Source organism: Filicampus tigris, chromosome 8 (genome assembly GCF_054856515.1).
Source record: "Filicampus tigris isolate MCC_2025a chromosome 8, RoL_Ftig_1.0, whole genome shotgun sequence".
Classification (NCBI taxonomy): domain Eukaryota; kingdom Metazoa; phylum Chordata; class Actinopteri; order Syngnathiformes; family Syngnathidae; genus Filicampus; species Filicampus tigris.
Genome location: NC_141224.1, coordinates 26,499,312 through 26,526,691, shown reverse-complemented (window position 1 = coordinate 26,526,691; position 27,380 = coordinate 26,499,312). Strand labels below are relative to the sequence as shown.

Below are 27,380 nucleotides of genomic sequence, written 5' to 3'. Positions count from 1 at the left end.
CTCACCACATGTCACAAATCATGTCGCTCACCACATGAAAGAAGCAGCCGGTTTCCTCCTCGCTCCAAAAGTGTGGCTGCATGATGCAATACCCCAGCCAGAGGCAGGCAACTGCCTGTTTGTGGTTCATTCTTGTTCAAGCATCGTCTGTAACTAACTTAGACAATCGTGTGTAATGAGCATGCAACATTCATATATGAGCTGAATTGTGGATGATTGTGGGTTGTTGACTGAACATACTAATAGCTATCGGTAATGCTAATTGCGATCGCTAATCATTAGCATAGGCTCATCTTGTTCATGAGTTTCAAATGTCTTTTGTTTCGACAATGACAATGATCTTCCTATTTTTTTGTGAAGAGAAAACTCTCTTACCGTGCTGACAGTTTCGGCTGTCACTGCAGCCTTTCTCGGAGCTGTCACTGCTTCCACGTGACGTGTCTAAACACAGCTGACCGGGTCCGGGGAATCTTCAAAATAAGGCTCCCCGACCCGATCAAGACTGCGCTCCAACACCCCACAAATGCACTGTATGAATAAAATTGTATTGTATTGTATTGTATTGTATTATTTTGCTCCGGAAACGTCACATGGAAGCAGTGACAGCTCCGAGGAAGGCTGCAGTGACAGCCAAAACTGTCAGCACGTTAAGTGAGTTTTCTCTTCACAAAAAAATAGGAAGATCATTATCCTTGTCGAAACAAAAGAAACTTGTAACTCATTTAACGAATAAGAAGACAAGATGAACATTATTGGATCATCTTGTTCATGTCTATGAAAATACATGTGTATGTTATGCATAGATTGATTGTATTTTCTGTTTCTTGTGCAGTTTCACAATATAAACAGGCAACTTGGCTGCACACCTGGAGTCAGTGGAGTTTGTTTGTGAATTTTTTAGCTGTTTGGATAAGCTAACTTGCTCAACTGGCAAGGCCTTAACAGTCAAATTGTCTTTTTATCATAGTATTTTAATTACTTCTTTAACAAAACATTAGGTATTAACTGTTTAAATTATTCATGCATTTTAATAGCTTTTAGGATTTGTTAATAGCTTTTATGTTTCTTTATGTGAGTTACAATAAGATGTGAAATGATGGGTAATTGTCATGGCTTGTTAGGGCTGACTTGTATTTATGATGTTTTGTCTCCCTGTGCAGGCACTTTACAGTACAATACAATACAATACAATTTTATTTATACAGCGCATTTCATAACAGGTCGACTGGTTAGCACATCTGACTCACTGTTCAGAGGTCATGGGTTCGATCCCAGCTCCGGCCTCCCTGTGTGGGGTTTGCATGTTCTCCCCGTGCCTGCGTGGGTTTTCTCCGGGTACTCCGGTTTCCTCCCACATTCCAAAAACATGCATGGTAAGTTGATTGGACTCTCTAAATTGCCCCTAGGTGTTTTTGTGAGTGTGGATGTTTGTCTCTGTGTGCCCTGCGATTTGTTGGCAACCAATTCACGGTGTCCCCCGCCTACTGCCCGAAGACAGCTGGGATAGGCTCCAGCATGCCCCGCGACCCTTGTGAGGATAAACGGTATCGATAATGGATGGATTTCATAACAGCTAGAGAGCAGGCTATGTGAACTATGAACTGGAGGTGGCGTGACTAAATTGCCAATAAGAAGACAAATATTGGGGACAGAGTGAATTATGCTAAAGCGCCTGCAGACGGAGACAAAACATCATACATACAAGTCAGCACTAACAAGCCATGAAAGTAATAATGTGTTAATAATTTCACACATAAGTCGCTCCAGAGTATTAGTCGCACCCCCGGCCAAACTATGAAAAAAAGCATGACTTATAGTCCGGAAAATACAGTATTATTTTCTAGCTTTTCCCTAATATCTTCCATCCATCCATCCATCCATTATCTGTACCGCTTCTCCTCACAAGGGTCGCGGGGCGTGCTGGAGCCTATCCCAGCTGTCTTTGTGCAGTAGGCGGGGGACACCCTGAACTGGTTGCCAGCCAATCGCAGGGCACACAGAGACAAACATCCGCACTCACAATCACACCTAGGGGCAATTTAGAGTATCCAATCAACTTACCATGCATGTTTTTGGAATGTGGGAGGAAACCGGAGTGCCCGGAGAAAACCCACGCAGGCACGGGGAGAACATGCAAACTCCACACAGGGAGGCCGGAGCCGGGATCGAACCCACGACCTCTGAACTGTGAGGCGGACGTGCTAACCAGTCGACCACCGTGCCGCCCTCCCTAATATCTTGCATGTCCTAAAATTTGTCACTAGCGAAACACACAATTACAGAAGAATAAAAATAATTCTACTAGCCGATTCATATGTTTTTCCTTTCTCCCCCCTACAGAGTATTTTTTTTATAAATTAATACATATGGTTTTGACATCAAAATCAATCTAAATGAATTTTTAACAGAATTTAATATTACTTTTTTTTTAAATAAATCAAAATGTATATGCTATTTAGCAGTTTTGTAATGTAGAAAGTTGATTGTCTTGTGATAATAGGTCATAACAAGATATTACTACCGGTAAATATGCAAGGTCTGAACACTTCATTGTTTTTTAAAATTGGATTTTCATTGTGGGACAGTAATTTCAACCAATTCGGTAGAATGGCTCAAATAGACACATATAAATGTGGTATAACTCCGTATGTCCGGCGCGCAACTCGCCGGAAATACACAAGATGAGAGGTAAACAATCAAGGTGGAATTCAGAGGCGTAACGCAATGCCACACTTTTGGAACGCGGAGGAAACCGACCACTTGATTCCTGTGGTGATTTACATGAATATAATATGTTTTATTGGCGGTAGCAAGTAACAGGCAAAAATGGTGTCTATTTGTGCTGTTTCAATTGGTTTATTCAAATGCGGGCGTACCTCTGTCCACTCATGCTTGTAAACATGTTTTTCCGAATGTTTCAGAAATCTGAATTTTGACATTTCCCAATATTGACTGCATATAAACGTAGTCAATGTAACACAAACCTTCCTAAGGCATTGCTTAGTATTTATTCATTTAGGGAGGCACAGTAGGAGCAATGCACAGAGTTAAACCTCCCTCTGTTAATATGTATATACTACAAGGAATTTAAATTTAGACTGCTTATAATTTTGTTTTATGTATTTATTTTCTAATTAAAACAACATTAAATTAAACACAACCGAGGTTAGCATGGTAAGACAAACACTTAAGTTTACTCACATGCCCCCTTTGTAAAATTAATTGCCCACCCCTGATTTCACAGCTGTGAAGGCATACCGTCACAAGTGGGCAGAGGGTGGTTCCAGAAGTGGTTCTTTTCACAAACCAGTGGTTCTTCAAGGCTTAGACTATATCCTGGATCACATTGGAACGATATTGTAGAACCAATTGACAGGTCGTTGCTCAGCCGCACACCACTGACAGGAATACCAGGATCCATACAGGAGTATGTGTCCACTGTAACAACTGCAAAAAGTGTTAGTTAAATATTCTGTCATATAACACATCATTGAATGCATTGTTTTTAAACATTGTGTTCATTTTGAGTTAAACGTTTTTGTGTTCCTGGTCAGAAATGACCATTCAATTAAGAGTCACCATAAAACTGAATCCTGACATAGTATCGTTAGATAAAGTGCTATGTAATTACAAACCATTTTATTTGTTGTTTTAGATATTTTAATTAACTTAAGTTTTAGTGAGTAATACCACTTTTGAACTAGTTGGTTTTCGTGGCTCATGTGCCTCATTGCATTGTTCTGCTCCTATGTACTTGAAAGCAAGTTTTCAAAAAAACAAACAATTTCTTGATTATTTTTAGTGAAACACATAATAAGGTGACACTCGTTATATTGATTATTACAGGGTACTTTTGGTCAAAGTTATCATGAACATTTGATTCGATACCATTTTTTATTGTCACAAAAAGAAAGCTTTGTTGTGTTACCGGTCAAAACTGACCATGTGTATTTTAATTACACACAAAGGAGATTATCCCAAAACTGCACTTGACATGTTCCCCATATTCCAAGATAGATATCTCCATACATGTTAACCAGTCTATCAGATGTGTTTTTCTCAGCCTTGTGTATTCCCACCATGGCAAATTTTTGGGGGGGATGAGCTCTTCATCACGAGTGTAGGAGGTGAACAATTTAAAACATTACGTTGCGCTCACTGCCAACTGAATTAATGTCCAGTACCGTTTGCTTCCCTTGGTTCTTTTCAGGAATACCATGTGCACTTTTTTTTCCCAGTCACAACTTGTCCTAGCATGTCACCCATCTCTTTATGCCATATTTAGATGGCATCCTTGGCAGATACTCCTTGACTAGGCAGTGTACACTAAATGAGTGGCAGATGCTGCACACTTGTCCCAAACCTCTGTGGTCGCTGTCAGTTTGTCTTGTTGACAACGGCCTGGTCTTGCATCGTAGTTGTCAAGTCATGTGGAATTTTGAGTGGCATCGTGGACTGAAAAAACGTCCGACCAGACTCTACATCCCATAAACTGTTTCTAGATTTTTAGTCTGGATTTGTATACACCAGCAGGGTATCAAAAGAGCAATGCATGTGTTGACACCTTTCCAGTTAGCAACTTCCAACTGACATTGTAAATTTGAGTACCTTTCAAGTTTACCACAGTTGTTGGAATGGACTCAGTCAAGAGCAGCTCAAAGCAAAGATTTAATATCATCAGTCCAGGATACGGCATATTTTGTGGGTCCTGCGGTCATCCTGTTGACATTTGACAGCATACCTTGATACCCAGATAAATGGCTAATGGAGTGCACTTACAGTATATAGCGCTTTATCTACACCATGTGGTGCCCAAAGTGCTTTACAAAACCTCACATTCCGTGTATTGCCGTGTCTCCTGATGACACAGGACCCATTGATACCCTTTTAAATTGCATTTTAGATATCAAGTCATGGATGGCAGATAATTTCCCACAGCTCAATCAGGACAAAACTGAGGTTTTAGTTATCGGTCCCGAAGGTCAGAGAGAGAAGCTTTTACCAAAACTACACATTTTTAATCCCTCACATTGTGTGAAGAACCTTGGCGTCATTTTTGACTCTGAGCTCAGTTTTATTCCTCATATTAAAAATGTAACCAAGATTGTTTTTTATCACCTTAAGAATATCGCCAGAGTCCGCCCGTTTCTCTCTCAGGCTAACACGGAAGTGCTGAGGCATGCTTTTATTTCCTGTCATTTAGATTACTGTAACGCCCTGCTCTCTGGCCTCCCGAAAAAGAGCATTTCACCACTGCAACTACTGCAGAATTCAGCCGCTCGGGTGCTGACGAGAACCAGAGGGCGGGAGCACATTACGCCAGTTTTGAAATTGCTGCATTGGCTCCCTGTGTGTTTCAGGATCGATTTTAAAGTACTTTTATTAGTTTATAAATGTGTTAATGGTCTTGGGCCATCTTATTTATCTGATTTGCTTTTATCATACCAACCCTCGCGGATCCTGAGTTCCTCTGGCGCCGGCCTTTTATTTATTCCAAGGGTGAGGACCAAAATGCATGGCGAGGCTGCATTCAGCCGTTTTGGTCCTCACCTTTGGAATAGCCTGCCAGAGGACGTCAGGTCTGCAGAGACTGTTGATATCTTTAAGAGGAAGCTCAAGACACACCTTTTTAGTTTGGCTTTCAACAACTTTTAAATAATTTATCTTTTCTTTTGATTGAAAAAAAAAAAAAAAATATATATATATATATATATATATATATATATATATATATATATATATATATATATATATATATATATATATATATATATATATATATATATTTTATATATTATATCTTATTTTACTGATTCTAGGTCTTAGACTATACTACTGTTCTGTCTTTTAGTTTTGTTGCTCTCTGCCGTTGTCAGCTTTTAGCTCCAGTGTTTTTCACGGGGGAGCCTCCGCTTTGAGGGAGGGGTGGCTGCCCTTCTCGCGGGGATTCCGACGCTTTCAGTGCCTGTGTTAATTCATGTGTGTTGAGATGCTTGAGCCACACAGGGAGAGCAATAGCTATCCCGCTTCTCGACCAAATATTTTAACAGATAATTTGAAAATTCTGCTATTTTAATTATGAAATGATTGACATTATTGGATTGAAAAAGAAAATTATTGTTAAGCACAGACCACAGAAATAAAACGGAAAATAATTTCATGGAATCATCAATAAATTTGTTGTCGTTGTCGATGTTTTTACTTTTTACATGCAGGGGAGAGGAAAGGGCGGCACTGCCTCTTCTGCCTGTAGGCCTTTGCCTTCCAAAGGTTATTGCATGCAAACGTCAAACCACAGATGTCATAGATGTCAAACTTAGACCATGTCGCAGACTCATGTTGGCCTATGTTATGCATAAAACAGCAAAAAAAATCTATTTTGATGGCATGTGACCTTTAAAGGATCTACACTTTCTAATGCTGTAATTTCACATTTAGAAATGCATGTTTTTTATGAAAATGCAAAAACTGTAAGACAAGGGACACATTTAGAAATTCACTCTAACGTCCATGCACCACTCTGAGAGTGTGTGTGTTTGGAGGGACCCCTACAATTAATGTCCTAATGCAGCCTATGTTCTAAAGCAATCAACAGCTTAAACTGTTTTCCTGTGTACTGCCTGACTTCTATGGGGTATAGCTTCATGTCAAAGGGCCTATTGGAGGGCATTATACTACATAATTCTGTCATTTGTTTATTAATCAATAAATCATATGGTGGTGGCATCCATGGACCAATCACACACCCATACAATAAACTCCAGACATCACGTGACTGATCCCGAAGTGGATTTGTTTACGTAGCTGGCGGTAGTTTATCAGTCAATATTCTGTCCAAGTGAATTCACATTTTACTTTGATAAAAAGGACATTACTGGGTGTGTGTACTAAGAATTGCATGGCTTTAATCGTTGAGACAAGTATACTGGCATGATCAATCAGGTTGCTACTTGCCTCGAATGCCTGCTGGGGCTGGCCGGCCTCACTAGAAGGGAGTGTGAAACGCGGTGCTTGCCGGAAAGCATCCTGCCTCCACTGCCACAGGTGGGTGAGGAGGGGATTCCGACGCTGAGCGTCTCAACTAGGGCTGCTCGATTAAGCGATTTTGAACCATAACCGAATTTTCTGGATAAAACGATGTTCAAAATGTTCAAATCGGCACATTCGATTTTGTTATTTTTGGTGTATCTAAGCCACCATAGTACCATACCATTGCGCTGTATTACCGCTTCCTCCCACAAGCACGCAGTCCGAAACAACGACAACATCCATGACTACCGGCAATTCTGCTATTTGCTTCAGGCAAGTGAGCGTTTAGTTAATAAATCGGGCAAAAATAGATCTGTAGTGTAGTGTGTGCCCTGCATGTACAATACAACCCGTGAGCGAGTAACCCGACGTCTGAAAGGCGTCCCTTTTTTTTTTCTCCTCTACAACGGACCTCTGGTCCAGCCGCTCTATGCATCCGTACTTAAGCTTGACAGTGCATTGTATTATTGAGTGACAGTTTTGCACTAATCATTGATTTGTTTAAGTAAGACCATGGAGAAAGGTGAAAGGCTAGTCACTAGCTGGTTGGCAAAATGACTTGCTGACAGACTGTTTGGTTTACAGATTTGACTGTCTATCTTCTCTCATATTGATGATTTCGTTTCAGATTCTATATGCAATTTCTTCTTTCATTATTGGTTTAATTAAGAACAGATCTGAAATCTATTGTGTAAATAAAATGCTGTTAATGCCAATGGATTGTTCTGTGTGTATTAAGTTAAATTGACTGGCATTTTGAGTTCCAAGAAAGAAAAGTTATTTATTAAAAATTTGAAAACATTCAAAATACTTCATTTTTCATTATTTTTTTATTTTATAAAGAAATCGTAATCATAAAACTCGGGTTTGAGAGAAAATAAAATCGAACAGCCCTAGTCTCGACGTTACTGTAGAACGGGCGCTCCAGGCGGGGTAGTCGCTTGCGGCCTCTGTGGTGCTGCAGAGCGACCCGCAGGCCGGAAGAGACGTCTGCCCAAACCCCAGTGACTTAATTGGTTATTATTAAGAATATTCTTGTGTTATATGCTACGGATCAATTCTGATCAAATTCAGAAATTATGTTTTGGAACGGTTTGAAATGCTTCTGTTCTTGGTTTCCAGTTTAATTCTACAGAATAAGTTTGTACTACCGATTTTACAAATGATGGGCAAGGACCCTCCACAACGAATTCCAGCAATAACATATGACTTACATTGTAATGGAAAAAACAAATATCATTTTCTTGTTATTGCTCTGCACCAGTCAATTAAAGAGTAATGAACTGGAGGAAAGAACACTTGTGGTCTGATTCCAGTCAAGACGTAACGTAATAATAAACTCGGTTGTATGAAGAATCACATATGTGTAATTGCAAGCGGATTTGAAATGTTAGCATTCCCTGTTTCCACAATTTACTTTCTTTGAAGAACTTCACACGGAGCAAGCCAAACACACATTTACATTAGAGCACAATCTACTGTATAAAGGATATGGAATAAATTTACTACAGGTACAGACAATTCTCTGAATGAAATTAGAATTGTCAGTTACATGGAGGTACAGTTCATTTCTCCCATCTGCATGTGCTCACTACTAAGTGCAGGTATTACGGCATGCACGTACTGTTACCTTCATAGAAGATTTTGAAGCCACTGTTGGATCTACTGTTGTCAGAAGTGAACAGCAAATACAGGACGTTGTTGGTACTAAACAGAAACTGAGGAACCTGGGTTCCATTGAATGAGCCAATCAGAGGTGAAAGCAGGTTTGGCCCGTCATGTACCTCCAAAAAGTCGTAGCTGAGTTCAGTTTGAAACCTTCAAAAGAAATGGAGAAGAATCAAGAAAAATATAAACCCCATTACAATTAAGCTTTGATTTTTTTTTTTTATAAACCATGCTGTAGCTCAGTAAGACCCTAGCACTCATTGAGTTTTATAATTGTGTGTACTGTAAATAGCAGGATAATCATTTTTGCTATTAGGTGCCACTGTAATATGCCTTTGTAAATCAATATGCCATAATATGAATACTTTTTTTAAAATTACACGACCAACATATACATTCCCATCCATCCATCCATCCATCTATCCATCCATTCATTACCTATGCTGCTTATCTGCACAAGAGTCGCAGGTGTGCTGGAGCCCTCCCAGCAGTCACCGGGCAGTAGGCGGGGTACACCCTGAACTGGTTGCCAGCCAATCGCAGGGCACACAGAGACAAACAAACAACCACACTAACAACCACATCAAGGGAAAATTTTGTGTGATCAATTAACCTGCCATGCATGTTTTTGGAATGTGGGAGGAAACCGGAGTACCCGGAGAAAGCCCATGCAGGCACGGGGAGAACATGCAAACTCCACACAGGAAGGCCGGGGTCGGAATCGAAACCACGACCTCTGAGGCAGATGTGCTAACCAGTCGACCACCGTGCAGCCCGTAAATACGAATATGTACAGTCTCAGTCTCAAACTTGGGTTTTAAAATAGACAGTGATCTTAAAAGTGGACCAGCAAATCAGTGCTGTTGTAAGGTCCAACTTATTTCATCTTAGACAGCTGGCTAAGGTAAAGCCCCTCATTTCTCATCAGCACTTAGAAACAGTCATCCATGCCTATGTTACATCTCAGCTAGATTATGTAATGCACCTTATATTGGAGTCCTCCTACACACATATACATATGCAGTATATATATATATATATATATATATATATATATATATATATATATATATATATATATACACACACACACACGCATATTAGGGGAAAAATATTGTTTTGCGATGTATCGTGATACGTTTTGTGCCGATATCAAGTATCGATGTTGATGAAGTATCGATACTTTCGATATCTTATGTGTTGCCCTGTTTGTGTGTGCGCGTGTAGATTTGTGCGTGTGTGCGCGGGTGTGTTTACGTGTACATTTGATGGGAGCACGATTCAAGCTGCACGACTTGGACACAGTGTGGGTCCTCGTATTTAGTACGTTGTCTTAGACTGAGGAGAAGAAGAAGATGTGTGTTGTAACATTGAGGAGTGGAAGAAAATCACGATTGACTTTCTTAGTTAGAACTTTTTTTTTGACAGCGTAAGAAGAGCATATGCCTGCGAGTATTGTTTGGATGCTTTCTCTGTGTGCCTTCCTGCAGCGTTTGTGAATAAGTGCCCGTTGTATGAGCAATTCGTGAATAAGTTCCCCTTTGTTTGAGCAATTCAAAGGCCGCGGGTAGCACGGTATTTTTTGTTAGTGAGTTAATGCCGTTTTCGTCGTGCATTACCCATGAGCTAACTACATTCAGGAAATAAAATAAAGTACTGGGATTTATGTTCGAATGACCCGAACACTTTTACAGTTAACTTCAAATGGAATATAAAAAACGGCTTGAAACCAGCAACATTTGACTCTTTTTGAGGGACTGTTCATTATTTGCCAAACTGTACTCAGTCTGTTCAGGGAGGGCAGAATACTTATGTTACATTTTGCACGTTCTTTAAGGAACTTTTGGAACATTTGAGGTCCATATAGTTGAGATTTGCAAGTTTTATTGATTATCTTGCTGTGTGTCAGGAATAGTTACTGGAACAGTTTATGCATTCCAATTGAGGCACTTGAAATGGTAACTGGCACTTAAGTTAAAACTTTGGAAACACACGCCTCAGTTTTTTAAATGTATATTTTTCTAATATTTAGGTATCGCAATACGTATCGGATTGCAAACCGAGTATCCATATCGGATCGGGACAAAAGTATAGTATAGTCCCAGCTCATTAGGGGTGTAACGGTACACATGGGTGTATTAAGACGTTTCGGTATGGAATGTTCGGTTCGGTCCACTTGCGTTTGGTTCGGTCCACTTATTAGCGCGAGCTTACGCACGGACGCTGACTGTTGCTCGCGGGAGAGGAGAGTGGCAGCACAAAAGAGAGAGCCAGAAAAGAGCCTGTATATATATATTAGTGCTGTAAAGCGACTTTAATATTTAATCGTGATTATTAATCACATTTTTTCATAGTTAACTCATAGTTAATCACACATTTTATTTATTAAAAAAAAAGAATCCCTTGATTTTTCTGGCCCATTATTTTATCGAATTTTAATACCCTTAACATGAATAAGAGGATTGATTTTCGTATGCAAATACTTGCAAGCCTAACAGTTGATTGAAACAAGGCATTGTGATAAATAAGGCGTTTGTGCAATCCACCTGTTTTTAGCCATCGCTAATCATTGCTCAGCTTCAGAAATCAGGTGCCAGGGTGGCACAGTGGACGACTGGTTAGCACGTCCGCCTCAGTTCAGAGGTCGTGGGTTCGATCCCCCGGCTCTGGCTTCCCTGTGTGGAGTTTGCATGTTCTCCCCGTGCCTGCGTGGGTTTTCTCCGGGTACTCAGGTTTCCTCCCACTTTCCAAAAACATGCATGGTAAGTTGATTGGACACTCTAAATTGCCCCTAGGTGTGATTGTGAGTGCGGATATTTGTTTGTCTCTGTGTGCCCTGCGATTGGCTGGCAACCAATTCAGGGTGTCCCCCGCCTACTGCCCGAAGACAGCTGGGGTAAGATAAGAAGATAAGATAAGATATTGATCCCACAGTGGGGAAATTTTCATTGTTACAGCAGCAAAGATATAGGTCACACAGGGACGGCGGCATTATGTCGCCATTAATGTATAACATTGACAGCAAACATTCAGGATCGAACCTATGTAAATATATGCAGTAACGTGTATATACACATGTATATACACACCAACATACATCTACATAAAAAGTAAGTAGTAAAAACTCATTTTGGCCTGTACATAATACAGAGGAAAAATGCTCTTAAGTCGGTGACAGTGCTGCAGTGCTGTAGTGAAATGTAAGGAACAGCATTGGATAAAAATAAAACTAGACTAACAGTAGTGGGGAATGTTGAGTATTGCACGGTATTACAGTAGTGGGGAATATTGGGTATTGCACGATATGAGCTCAGGTGCAGGACTGCACAATTGCACTGATGTCCGGCAGTTTGTAGAGACTACACAATGTTCTTGTTAAAGAGTCGGACAGCAGCAGTCAAGAAGGAACGGCGGAATCTGTCCTTTGCACAGCGAGGGTGTAACAGTCTGTCACTGAAGGTGCTGTGGAGTGCTGTTAGGGTTCCCTGGAGGGGGTGGTCCGGGTTGTCCAGCATTGATGACAGCTTGGCCAACATCCTTCTGTCCCCCACCGAGTCCACAGAGTCCAGGGAGCAGCCCAGGACAGATCAGTTTGTCCAGCCGCTTCTTGTCCCGGGCCGAGACGCCGCCTGCCCAGGTGACCACTCCCTGGAAGATGACCGATGCAACCACCGAGTCATAAAAGTTCCTGAGGAGTGTCCCCTGAACCCCAAAAGACCTCAGTCGCCTGTGTAGGAAGAGTCTGCTCTAACTCTGTCGCACTGTGTTGTCGCACCAGTCCAGTTTATTGTTCAGATGAACACCCAGGTACTTGTAAGTTGAGACTCTCTCAACATCTGTTCCCCGGATATTCACTGGTGCAGGTGAAGAGTGCTGGCGTCTACCAAAATCCACCACCATTTCTTTGGATTTCCCCGCATTGATCAGGAGGTGGTTCTGCTGGCACCAGTCCACAAAACCCTGAGTAAGTTCTCTGTACTCCCGATCATCTCCGCCTGTGATGAGGCCGACAATCGCAGAGTCGTCAGAGAACTTCTGCAGGTGACAGGTAGGGGTGTTGTAGTTGAAGTCCGAGGTGTAGAGGGTGAACAGGAAGGGAGCCAAGACAGTTCCCTGTGGGGCCCCCGTGCTACAGAGTAGCACGTCAGACACACAGTCCTGTGTCCTCACATACTGTGGCCGGTTTGTGAGGTAGTCCTGGATCCATGTGGTGAGGTGGTGGGCCACTCGCTCCAGCTTGTCTCCCAGTAGGGTGGGCTGGATGGTGTTGAAAGCACTGGAGAAATCAAAGAACATGATCTTCACAGTGCTCCCCTCCTTCTCCAGGTGGGAGAGTGAAGTGTGGAGGAGGTAGATGATGGCATCATCCACACTGATACCAGGCTGATATGCAAACTGGAGTGGGTCCATTGAGGAGCTCACCAGGGGGCGCAGGTGGACAAGGACCAGTCCCTCCAGGGTCTTCATCAGGTGAGACGTCAGCGCCACTGGTCTGAAGCTGTTGAGCTCCTTTGGGTGGGGGGTCTTTGGCACCGGGACCAGGCAGGATTTTTTCCATAGCTGGGGGACCCTGCCCAGCTTCAGGCTCAGGTTGAACATGTGCTGGACAATCCCACACAGCTGGTCTGCGCAGGATTAGACCAGCTGTGTGGAATTGTCCAGAACATGATAGGCTCCAGCACTCCCCCGACCCTTGTGAGGATAAGTGGTATAGATAATGGACATTTGGAACCTAAGCAAAGGAGACATGTGAGCAAACAGTATTACTGCACTTGACTTCGAGGAAGAGGAAGAAGTCAATGGTTGGTAGACATCGAAAGAAAAAATAAGTCCGTCCCGAGCATAAACCAACGGCACCTTTTGGCTGAGGCCGGGGGGCTTTTTCACCGGACTCTCTTAGTGTCAGTGGAGCAATTCAGCCTCAGACTCGTCAATATTTTAAAGCAGATGTATCGCCTCCTCTACTCTATAAAATTTGTTTTATATACATCATGGTGACCAGCAGCGTTTCTCAATGCAGCCGCTGGTTGCTACGGAAACCTGGCGGCGCCAGCCCAGTGCAACGTGCGTAAGTTGCTCTGCACAGCAAGCCCAGACTTGTGTCCCCTGTGTCGCATGCTTCAAGGTTTTTTTTTCGGTCTCGCAGGATCCGGTGAGGCGTTTCCTTTCTTTTTTTATTTGTTTTCTTTTCTTTTCCTTTCCTTTATTAAATATTCTTTGGATTTCACTGGGTTATTGTAACACTTTGCCTGTACTCTGTCTCTGCATTTTTGGCATTTTGGTGTTTTCCCCTTCAATTTTAGATAAAATATGAAATAGAATATAGTTAAAATCAGAAAGATCTATGTATGACATATGTATCCATGTATTATATTATTTAAAACTTTCTTTATTCAAAAATAATCATCATACTGTCACTACTGAAACCATTATGTCACAACCGAAACCTATCCGTATGTTTCAGTAGTGACCGTTTCGGGTGTATTTTTCCCTTCAAATTTTGATAAAATATGGAATATAATATTGTTGAAATCAGAAAGATCTATGTATGACATATGTATCTATGAATTATATTATTTAAAACTTACTTTATTAAAAATTAAAGATCATATTGTCACTACCGAAACCATTATGTCACTACCAAAGCGTTTCGGTAGTGACCGTTTCGGTCGTAACGCTTTGTTTGATAGTTGTTGACAATACTCAACAATGCTAGGCACAACGTGGCTACCACAGACAGTTTTGAGCATGTGTACAGAGATAGAAAACATTACATTTAGCATTAAAATCAAAAGTGTTCATTTTATTGCCGAAATGAGGTGTTCGGTAGTGACGGTCCTTAAAACCACGTGCTGATTTATCAGACTTTGGAGGGCACATAACTTAATAATGCTGCCAACTAATAACCTGCCATGTGCCCAGTGATGAACATGAAGGTAATGTCTCTTACTGGTGAAATTTCTGGGGATGTGGCTAAAACCAAGCCCTGCCTACAGACAAATACTGTTTGCGTTTCGGTAGTGACATTAAAAGTTGGGACAGGGTTTTTTACATAAAAAACTTCTAATTTGAAAAAAATCTACAAAATCAATGTCAACATTTCACTATACATTTAAAAGCAACCAAAATGCTCTATTAAAGTAAAATATTTTTTTAAATTGGCAAAGATCTTCGATATGTTTTTTTCATGAATTGAAATTTAGGAGTTAGCGATTGGCACAGCCACTTCTCAATAGGAAGTGACATATAAAAGATTACTTTTCATACATTCAGTTTAATAGTACCTCAATTAATGCCTTGTGGTAAAATAGATCATAACAAGATATTACTAAATATGCAAGGTCTGAACACTTCATTGTTTTTTAAAATTTGATTTTTATTGTGGGACAGCAATTTCAACCAATTTGGTAGAATGGCTCATATACAGTATACTAATATAATGTACTTTTTGTATCTTTGCAGTATTGGTGGGCAATATATATTGCCACCGATATCATCGTCAATCTTGCTTTCATGATGTGTAATTTTACATTATCAAGTATTAAAACTGCCTCTAAAAGCATAACGACTCGAGTCAGTCGACGGCCGCAAAGTATGAGGAAATGCTGAAAATCAGGGTGCATTGATGGCAGAGGAGGAAGTCATAATCATTGGCCGAATCAACGGGTTGGACCCGGTCACGTGACTCTGTCTGACTGCACCCGATCTGTTTCAAACATAGAGGAGTGTCGAGCGGGGATTCATAGCGAGTCCACGTCGTCCGTAGTCTGTAAATGGTTTGGGGTTGACAAGACTGACGTCAGTGGGAATACCATTGTTAGATGTGCCAAAATGGTCACAGTGATGAGCAATTCTGTTGCAAACCGAGCCATATGGATTGCGAGGAAAACTTGGCGACCGCGCAAGTATGCTAAACAAAAGCTTAAACACACACTCAGAAAACAGTCGCAGAGTTGAACCAACAAATGTAAAAGCACGCACTCACGCACACACACACTCAGTACTTTAGCGAGCAAGTCAAACGTGACATCCTGGATGATCGGATAACATTGGGTTTACACACTTTTAATTCGCAACATTCATAGCTAGCCTGTATTCCCGAGGCATGTTGCACAAACTACGACGGCTTATTAGTGTGACGCCAAGATACACCCAAACATGAATAAAGTCACAAGTCTACATATCACAAAGATGAATGAGTGGGAAAATGCACTTTTCGGTAAATTGGAGTTTTGTTATTCAACTTGATTCTGAATACGGTGGCCAATGTATGAGAATGGGTGTTGTCATGACGACATCTTTTTTTTATCTTGCTGGCTGACACTTCATCACACGTCACATACCAAATACATTTTTTCTCATTCTGATTCCTCTGGTAGTTGGCAGTGGTACACCATTATTTACTGCAGATCAAAATGTCACATCATTATGGAATAACAGCAGATACATTTAAATTACATAAATATTCCCCAAAATCAATCTATACATATTTTTTACTTTATTGTTAAATATTGTCGTAGAATATCATTATGTTTTGCAGAAGCTGTATTAAGCAATTTAAAAGAGATGTTATTCACAAACACTGTCTATCCACAATTGGTCTGGAAAGCAAGTGCAGATTTTTTATTTTTTTTGTAGAACATCGTCGAATTATCGTTATCCAGTTTTTTGAAAAAAAAAAAAAATATCAGGATTATTTGTTTTTTGCCCATACCGCCCACCTCTAAGCCATTTGCCAAAATCAAAAAAAATCCTTTTAATCCTCATTAATGTACACACAGCACCACATCTTGACAGAAAAAAAGAAAAGTAGATTTTTTTGCAAATTTATTAAATAAAACTGAAATATCATATGGTCAAAAGTATTCACACCCTTTGCAAAAAAACCTTCATATTTAACTCACATGCTGTCCATTTTTTCAGATTTTCCTTGAGATGGTTCTGCTCCTTTATTGGAGTCCAGCTCTGTTTAATTAAACTGATTGGACTTGATTAGGAAAGGCACATACCTGTCTGCATAATACCTTACAGCTCACAGTGCATGTCAGAGCAAATGAGAATCATGAGGTCGAAGGAACTGCCCAAGGAGATCAGAGACAGATGTTGTGGCAAGGCACAGATCTGGCCACAGTTACAAAAGAATTTCTGCAGCACGCAAGGTTACTAAGAGCACAGTAGCCTCCATAATCCTCAGATGGAAGAACTTTGGGAAGACAACAACCGTTCCTCGACCTGGCTGTCCAGCTAAACTAAGCAATCGTGGGAGAAGAAGACTCTAAAGATCACTGTGGCTGAGCTCCAGAGATGCAGTAGGGAGGTGGGAGTAACTTCCACAAAGTCAACTATCACTCCAGCCTTCCACCAGTCGGGCTTTATTGCAGAGTGGCCCAACGGAAGCCTCGCCCGCACAGAGTTTGCCGAAAAACACATGAAAGACTCCCAGACTATGACAAAATAAGATTCTACGGTCTGGTGAGACAAATATTAAACTTGTTGTTGTTAATTCTAAGGGGTAAGTGTGGAGAAAACCAGACACTGCTCATCACCTGCCCAATACAATCCCTACAGTGAAACATGGTGGTGGGAGCATCATTGTTGTGGGGGTGTTTTTCAGCTGCAGGGACTAGATGACTGGTTTCAATTGAAGAAAAGATGATATCCCGGAGGATAAACCTCTTCCAGAGTGCTCAGGATCTTCAGACTGGGCCGAAGGTTCATCTTTCAACGGGAAGGTGAAGGGCACAGCTAAAATAACAAAGAAGTGGCTTCAAAACAACTCTGTGACCTTTCTTGACTGGCCGAGCCAGAGCCCTGACCTAAACCTAACCAATATTCACCATCCAACCTGTTGCATGATTCCCAAGAAGACGGCTGTATTAGCTCAAAAGGGTGCTTCTACTCAAAAAAATGCATCAGTGTCTGAATACTTATGACCTTATGATATTTCATTTTTTTCTTTTTTAATTCATTTGCAAAAATGTCTACATTTTTTTTCTGTCAAGGTGGGGAATATATACATATATACATACACATATATATATATATATATAAATATATATATATATATATATATATATATATATATATATATATATATATATATACACATATATATATATATATATGTGTATATATATATATATATATATATATATATATACACATATATATATATATATATATATATATATATATATATATATATATATATATATATATATAAGGCGGCACGGTGGTCGACTGGTTAGCACGTCCGCCTCACAGTTCAGAGGTCGTGGGTTCGATCCCGGCTGCGGCCTCCCTGTGTGGAGTTTGCATGTTCTCCCTGTGCCTGCGTGGGTTTTCTCCGGGTACTCCGGTTTCCTCCCACATTCCAAAAACCATGGTATCCATGGTAAGTTGATTGGATACTCTAAATTGCCCCTAGGTGTGATTGTGAGTGCGGATGTTTGTCTCTGTGTGCCCTGCGATTGGCTGGCAACCAATTCAGGGTGTCCCCCGCCTACTGCCCAAAGACAGCTGGGATAGGCTCCTGCACGCCCCGCGACCCTTGTGAGGATAAGCGGTACAGATAATGGATGGATGGATGGATATATATATATATATATATATATATATACATACACACATATACACGTATATATATATATATATATATATATATATATATATATATATATATATATATATATATATACATACACACATATACACGTGTCCGCTGATAGTGTAGTGGTACACACGCCTGAGTTGTGTGCGGGCAGCGTGGGATCGATTCCCGCTCAGTGACAGTGTCTATGTGTGCCCTGCGACTGGCTGGCGACCAGTTCGGGGTGTAGTCTGCCTTCGCCCATTGACGGCTGGGATAGGCTCCAGCAACTCCCCACGACCCTATATAGGATAAGCGGTTTGGAAGATGACATGACATGACATATACACGTATATATATATATATATATATATATATATATATATATATATATATATATATATATACATATATATATATATATATACATGTAGCACATAACACCAATTCTGGCCTCATTGGCTCCCAGTGCATATTAGGGTTCAATTTAAGATTCTTCTATTCGTCAATATAATGGCCTTATGGCCTCGCCAAGCCAAGGCATACCTCTCCAAGCTCCTCCACTCCTACGCACCTTCCCGCAGCCTCAGGCCTGCGGACCAGGCACTGCTCGAGGACTAAGTGGAGCCTCAGGCCTGCGGACCAGGCTCTGCTAAAGGACTAAGTGGAGCCTCAGAGGGGATCGAGCCTTTTCTGTTGCTGGTCCTTCCCTTTGGAATGACTTTTCACTGGATGTTAGGCAAGCCCCCTCTCTGTCCATTTTTAAAAAAAACATTTCTATTCTCTGGCTATTGACCCAACTTGAGACTATTGTTTTGTGTGTATATATATATATATATATATATATATATATATATATATATATATATATATATATATTAGTGCTGTCAAACCATTTATAACTAATTAATCACAAAATTGTCCATAATCCATAATTAATCACGATTATTCATATTTTTCAACTACATTTTTTTTACGAAGCTTGGAACCGTTATTTACTTGAGTAAAATCTGTAAATTAATGTGGGAAAAAAATAAAAGTATATTCATCCATCCATCCATTATCTGTACCGCTTCTCCTCACAAGGGTCGCGGGGCGTGCTGGAGCCTTAAAAGTATATTTTGAGTCAAAAAAACTTGTAATAGCTTTCTTTGATCCTTGAATACGATTCTTTTCCTGTAAAATACAACAGTTGAACAATACACGAAAGACGTAAACTAATATGGTGTTTGAATTTGGCTGTGCAAAGTGTGCAAATTATTTTGGATTTCTCCAATGAGCCGTCAAGCAACTTTTTAAAGTAAAACTATGCAAAAGTCCGTCTTAACGACAGTGACTCTGCTCTACGTTTGGCTGTAGAGTGAGCAGAGGTCAGCTGCTACAGGAAGTTAAAAAAAACGGAGTTAACTGAGTTAATTTGCTGTAGTGCGTTACAAAATTAATTTCCATAGTTAATGCTTTAATTTTGACAGCCCTACTATAAAAAAAAATAAAATAAAAAAAAAATATATATATATATACACACACACACACACCCCCACACACACCCACACACACCCACACACACACCCACACACACACAAACACACTGTGACGCTGTGGGTTGTGCATTCCGTGGCTGTGCAGGTGTTCTTCTACTGCATTGACATTGACGTACAGACCTGTCAAAGCTGATCTTGATGGAGCGTCCTGACTCAGCTTCTATGACCCACTCACAACTAAGTGAGTCTTTGTAGTAGCCAGGCCATCCTGGGGAGAGGATGACCCCAGACACCCCTGAGTAGTGACCCCCACAGGGAGCTGGTTGCAGGGAAACATTACAATTATTGAAAAATAGAAAGTTGTGTTTTTCGTGCTAACAAAAAAAAAAAAACATTGTTCGATCCTATTTGTGTACCTTCACATTTTGGAATGAGGCCGCTCCACATCACCTTGCCTTCCTCTAAATGGCATGTAATGGTGTCAGCACCCTGCGTCTTGATAAAGCCCTCTTCACAGACCACAGAAATGGAGCTGCCCAGTTGGAAACTGTCCCCGAAGCGCCTGGCATTCCATGGTATGCCAGGGTCAGGGCACTCATTACGCCCAAAAGCTTGTAATGAGGAGAAAGAGAGCAGGATCTAGTGACAGGCACTCTTGTTTGCATGAGAAATGGCTTCTTTGAAGTGTGTAGAGATAAGGTAAATAGATGTAGCTGTCTGTAAGACAGCAAGGAACCTTAAACAGCTTGTTCTCTGTACACCTAATGTTGACAATAGCTGCTGAGTCTTGTCTCTTTGTCAATAGGCGAAACATGTGTTATAGCACCTATAAATGAGGCATAAAAGCTGAACACAGTTTTTTTTTTGCCGGCTTACTCAAACTATGTGCCTGGACGCACATTATATAAAAATATGATTTTACATTCTAAACAAATACGTGTTATTGAACGCCATAACCTCCTATATGCAAAAAAGAAAAAAAAATATGAACATACCAGAGCCAAACATGCATTTCAATTGCATTTTAACACTACAGTAATCTAATAATTGGCCCAGTTAGAAGTTATAAAAGGCAGTAAGGGTATGTGTGGATGACAATGCTGTTTTGAACTAACTGTGCAAATGGCCACTCACTGCTATATGTGATGTTGAATCCTCGCCCTGACATGGAGTGATCAGCTTGAAACTCTAGCTGCAGGATGTTACTATTGGACGTCAGGTGGGAGGGAACTTCTGCCCCAGAGAAGCGTCCCAAGATGGTGGCTCCTGTTTGGTCACCATCTTTGATGGTAAGGAAGTCATAGGGTGGTTCAAGGTCAAAGTCGTTAAATGCCAGATGGATTCTGGAGCCAGGCTCTGATATTATCAACCATACACAGTTGAGGTTGTTCCCATAGCCTTCTGGATAGTCAGGAGACAGCACAGTCCCCATGGGAGCCGTGAAGTTGGAAAAACAGGGAACTGAACGAGAAAGGCAGGAAAAAGATTAATAACTTATAGTAAATTCACATCCCAGGGGAGGCTATTTGTTTTAACAGCAACAACATTACTATGTCCATTCTCCCAGACCAAGATCAGAACAGAACATTGTTTGACATTGTATGACCGGCTGGGGGAGAAAGTACTGGTCCCATGAGTCTCGAGGCGTTGGAGAAACATTTGCAAAAAATGTAGTTTGAAAACATGATGGGCAAAGAAGTTATGCAGTGTCCCAATGGGCACAGTTAACTACAATATAAAAAAGGACTAGAATTTGGACTACAATAAGTGAATTGGATTAGGTAGACTGAAACAAGCAGTAGAGATTTGGGCTGTCTTAGAGAAATACAATGCATGTGTCTCCAGAGCATTGGCATAGTGTTCACTGGCCTTATTTTTCTCCCTGCTTAACAAGGTAGCCATTTACTGTACCATTCCTTTGCCCTTTGACACTCTGTGTATACATACAAAGCACTGCATGGCATTTTTACTGCATTGTAATTAATCCTCCAATATCTTAGCGTCATTGTGAACTTTGCAAGCACATAAGTAATTGCTTCATTTGTCCACATGAAATGAAATGCACGTAAAACTCACATATGCAGATGGGAATATTTGCAGACCACTGATTGTTGTTTTGGCAGGTTATTATCCTCTCCCCAATGAGCTCAAATCCAAACTGGCACTCAAATCGCAGAACATCTCCATTTAAAAAGCCACTTCCTTCTTGGTAGCCATAAAGTGGTGTACCAGGATCACCACAACTCTCTTTGTCAATTTCTGTGGGGGAGGGTAGAGGACGGGGAGGCAGGAATGGGAATAGCAAAGCCAAGTATAGAAGCTTGAGATATGTTGAATATCTCCTATTAACATTTAATAACAACACAGGAAAGGGGAGTGGGACACAGACAGCCAAACAGAGTGGTCAACAGGAGTGACTAGGGGTGTAACGTTTTTTGTATTCATCACAGTTCACGGTTTGGTGCACGCAGTCACACGACGAATACATCTGATGGGAGAAAAAAAAAGCCAATGCCTGAGACCAAGCAACAGCCACATTTGTTGTTCAACTGTGTATTGCCGTTGTTCGACCTCCGTGCAGTATGTTGCAGGTAACACTTCAAACATGCTGTAACAAATTGAATTATCTGTGTTGTGGTCGAATTTGTGTTTTGCCGAGTTGTGTTGTTTCCGAGGCTAATGAATGCATCATGCGGCTCACTAGATGGGAGGGGGTGCGGGTGAGAGAGGAGGAGTGGTGACGAAGGAGAGGGAGCCGTGACACTTTGTGAACGTAACGGTTGTCGTACTGTATTGGCCTCAGCTGCGGCCCACAGTAGCCAGTTGGACTAATAAAACGCGTTAATTACCGCATTTTCCGGACTATAAGTCGCACCAGCCATAAAATGCATAATAAAGGAGAAAAAAAAAAACATATATAAGTTGCACTGGAGTATAAATCGCATTTTTTGAGGAAATTGTGTGCTTAGTACACATCATATCCACCGAGCTGCGATGGTAACATTTAGCTAAGATTCACACATGTAGCAAACAAGAAAGTTACGGTAAGATAACTTAAAACTCACCAAAACGGTTGTAGATCGATTAAATAAGTATTTTATTTATCCCCGACCATGCAGAATGGTTCTAAGTCTCCAAAAGTATTGTTGTATTCGGTCGTAATTATGTCTTCGTCTCCTCTGCGCTCTGCTCCTTACGTGTGTGGCCTCATGATGCAATACCCCAGCCAGAGGCAGGCAACTGCCTGTTTGTGGTTCATTCTTTTCAACCATCGTCTGTACAATTGTGTGCAATGACATTTATATACGAGCTGAATTGTGGATGATTGTAGGTTGTTAACTGAACATACTAATCGCTACTGCTAATGCTAATTGTGATCGCTAATCGTTAGCTTAGGCTCATCTTGTTCATGTCTATGAAAATATTTTGTGTATGTAACATACACTTTGTGTATGTAATGCATAGATTGATAATATTTTCAGTTTCTTGTGCAGTTTCACAATATAAAAAGGCAACTTCGCTGCACACCTGGAGTCTGTGGAGTTTGTTTGTGAATGTTTAGCTATTTGGATAAGCTAGCTTCCTCGACTAGCAAGGCCTTAGCAGTAAAATTGTCTTTTTATCATACTATTTTGATTACTTATTTAACAAAACATTAGATTTTAACCGTTTGAATTATTGATGAATTTTAATAGCTTATAGGATTTATCTTATGTTTCTTTATGTGGGTTACAATAACATGTGAAAGGATATATTGGTAATTGTCATGGCTTGTTAGTGCTGACTTGTATTTATGTTGTTTTGCGTCCCTCTGCAGGCGCTTGGACAAAACATCCTAAATACAAGTCAGCACTAACAAGCCATGACAGTAATAATGTGTCAATAATTTCACACATAAGTCGCTCCAAGTCGCTATGAAAAATATGCGACGGAAAATACGGTAAACTACGTCTGATGGCGTGTTTTTGGAAGACGCTACAATGCTAACACATGTAAGACGGCATCACGCCGTTACAGGTACCGGCGGTAGAAAAAAGAAACCCGCTCAACACCAACAACTTATCCCCACTACTTCTAAGCAGCCTGGAGAAGTGAAAGCAGACAGAGCCAAAGATATTAGTAATTACTGAAGCAATATGCATATACATAGTACCATCTATGCGCCCATATGCTTTAGACCGGGCTTCAAACGTTTATTAAACATGCTGGAGCCCCGTTACAATGTTCCATCCCGGGCGCATATTCGCAAGACTGTGGTCCCCCCATATACAATCACACAAGAGCCTTGGTGGAGCATGAGATGTCCTCTGCTGCTCTTATAATGAAATTAAAGTTACTAGTTGGCAAGTGCTACCTGATTTTATCTGCAACCTCATTCTATCCATACAAGAAAGGGTGTTTTCCTGTGTTTAATCTTTTTTATCATCATTGTTATTATTTATGAACAACCATAATGCATAAGTTTTTATTCTTTTATAACAGGGAATGTTTTTTGCTTTGTAGCAAATTGAATTGTAGCTTGCTCTCTGTTAAAACTAAATAAAAAAAAAACAACCAAGTCTTATGCATTTGAGCTTATTGCTGTACCGAACCCGTACCGAACCGTGACCCCCATACCGAGGTACGTATCGAACCGTGACCGTTACACCCCTAGGAGTGACTGATTGTTTTAAGGAGACAGTCATTGATCATGGCCATGCGTACAGATTGTGGCGTCAACACTACAGTCTTTGTACCTTTATAGTTGATCTTGAAGCCAATTGAGCCCACACTTTCATCAGATTGCAGATGAAGCCACATCTGATGAGACATGCTCACAATCAGGTCTGGGACAAAGCTTCCAGTTAGGCTATAAAAACAAAACAGACATTAAAAAACACCAACAGCAACTGAGACTTACATATTGCAAAATATTGTGACTTAAAATGCTGTAAACAAGTATGGTGTAATCTGATATGTATCAGTCATTTATAATTTAATGTTAAAACAACATTCAATTTAAAATAATAATTCAAAATACATTTAAATAAGAATCAAGGCAGTTGTAAAATAGCATTTGGTGTAGAAAAGAAACAGTAGAACACATGACTAAATTAATCTGCTGAATTTCTTTAAGTATTACTTACACTTGGATTATTGTTTTAGAATCCCCTACTTCCCCTCCATCGCCAATCGTTAGTGAATCATACCCAATCTCCAAGTCAAATTCTTCAAAGTTGATCTGCATAACCTGCAGATTAAAGAGGAACTCGAGTCAAAAACTTTAATTACAAACATACAGTATGTTCTACCCGGAAGATAATTCAAGTAGCGGCAGTTAGGACAAGTGTGTGAAGCACATGCGCTCAGTGCCATTGAAAACTGTTTGCTGTTGAAATGGGATGGAATTAAGTCCCAGTTGAATAAGAAAGCAATACAACATCCCATCCATGTGTCTGCATTTCACAGCTGTCAATAACTGGACCAAGAGGTGCGTCATATGTTTACCGGTTGAACAAGCCAAATACAACTGTAGTCAGTTCGCCCCTGACTTCTTCAGTGTTGAGATCATCGGTGACAACACACGGACGAGGTAAAAGTTTAGAAAGCTCGCACGTACATGTTTCAATGTCTAATAAAGGTGCTGGTCGGGGATCTCAAAGCTTGGACATAGAAAAAACACGAAAAAAGCCAGCCAATGTTGCACGCATACATGCACACAAACACACACACACCTATGCGCATGCAAACGCATGTACGCACACGCAAACACACACGCCATTGCAAACAAAAGATAACAGATATCCTTCAGAGTACAATGGAAGCTGACAATCACATCTTCACATTAGTTTTCTGCACAAATGAAATTATTATTGAAGGCAAGGAAAATGTAAGTGCCCAATAATAATTTGAGATCAGAATTCATAATTTACTCATTTTTTACCAGCTGTCATTGATATAATTTTCTCATTCACCAAATGTACATGTGCTCCATTGCACACTAAAAACACAAAAAAAACATTTGTGAGCAAGAAACTCAAGACTAAAGTGACCATTTGTTTCTTTGTTAAACTAATGTCTTTGTGAGATGACTGTTTTATTTTTTACATTACTACACTGAAAAGATAGCATGAAATACTTTGTTAAAAGATGGATTATTTAGCACGTCATTTAAGTAGACTTCAAAAGAGAGATACTATTATGTACTATTCAAAAAAGTAAAACAAAAGGTTTATTTTCAACCCATACAGAGGAGGCATGATTTAAATTAGGGCTGCACAAAATATTGAAAAAATATTGTCATCGTGATATTGGCACTTGCACAATAGGAGAACAGTATCTAGGGGCACTACTAACACTCAAAAACGTAATTAGATACAAACACATTTATATTTTTTCTACATGAAAATGTTTTATTTCATTAGATAATGAATATGCAATATTATTGATATAGCTATATGCAACACATATATCATATATTGCATGTTTTTTCCAATATTGTGTAGCAATGCTTTAAAATTTTAAAACATCTTTGAATATAATTTCAGTATCGCAAGGCCCACTGAAAATATGGTCACCCTATGCTAGTTAAAACATGGCCTTCTTATTAATACTGTGTTTGAGGAATTGAATGAATTAAGTCGCAAAATCCACCCGTTTTTATCCATCTCAGGGGCTGTGATGTCATTTTCAGTTGACAGCAAGTGCCAAAATGTCCGCCGCCTAAAATGGATGGATAAAAACGGTTATATGATTGTGTTTAAAATGTGGATTATCTCATTTTAACAATACATACAACATCTACACAAACAAAGCAATTTATTGAAAGAAGACAATGTTTTTTTTTCTAAATTCATTAAAAATAATATAGTGGTAGACAAAGTTGAGGTTCACATGTTGGCTTGGCCCTCAGTACGTGTTCCAGTTTCTCCTGTGGCCCCTTTGCTAAATTAATTGCCCACCCCTGATCTAGAAACAGCTTTACTGTGCCTAAGAGAGGCTTGACAAGAAAAAAACTAATGACAGGAATGTTCAATCTCACAATGCTTTGAAACCAAAACCTTCTGCTAGTTTCTTTGCGGCATATTGAGTCAAGGCTCACCTCCTAAATCTTGTATCAACAACAGCAATACCCCGTGAGTCAAATCACATCAAATCTTGAGTCCTAATCTCATAAGCCTTTAACAAACAGTGCATGCAGCCAATGTTGCACGCATGCATGCACACACAAACACACACACGCACGCACGCAAATACATGTAATCACACAAAAACACACATGCCACTGCAAACAAATGATAACAAATATCCTTCAGAGTACAATGGAAGCTGACAGTCACATCTCTTCACATCATTTTAATGCACAAATTAAATGCTTATTGAAGGCAAGTGAAATGTAGGTACAAAATAATGATTTGCCTATCAGAATTCATAATTTACTTATTTTTTCCAAGCTGTCACTGATATCATTTTCTCATTAACCAAATGTACATGTGCTCCATTGCAGAATCATTTAAATCTTAAAAGCTTCATTATCTCAGTACAATTTCATATAAAAGCTTCATTATCTCAGTTCAATGTCCCTGCACTGATATGTGATGAAAGGATGTTGCAATGAAATCAATGTCACATCC

General features: G+C 40.1%; 1 protein-coding gene across 11 annotated transcripts in view; it reads right to left on the bottom strand.

The window, feature by feature from the left end:
* LOC147144176 (CUB and sushi domain-containing protein 3-like) overlaps window positions 1–27,380 on the bottom strand; it is a 708,031-nt gene that overhangs the window by 463,209 nt on the left and 217,442 nt on the right. For all 11 annotated transcript variants that reach the window (XR_015087713.1, XR_015087712.1, XR_015087709.1 and 8 more), the window contains exons 12-19: window positions 24,894–24,997; window positions 24,504–24,616; window positions 21,844–22,026; window positions 20,902–21,228; window positions 20,184–20,378; window positions 19,948–20,086; window positions 8,660–8,847; window positions 3,259–3,447 (exon numbers count right to left, since the gene is read on the bottom strand). Coding sequence is in view for 6 of the 11 variants with exons in the window: in XM_086037008.1 (XP_085893134.1) it covers window positions 3,259–3,447; window positions 8,660–8,847; window positions 19,948–20,086; window positions 20,184–20,378; window positions 20,902–21,228; window positions 21,844–22,026; window positions 24,504–24,616; window positions 24,894–24,997 (1,438 nt within the window). In the remaining 5 variants the exon portion in view is untranslated. The remainder of the gene's footprint in view (window positions 1–3,258; window positions 3,448–8,659; window positions 8,848–19,947; window positions 20,087–20,183; window positions 20,379–20,901; window positions 21,229–21,843; window positions 22,027–24,503; window positions 24,617–24,893; window positions 24,998–27,380) is intronic.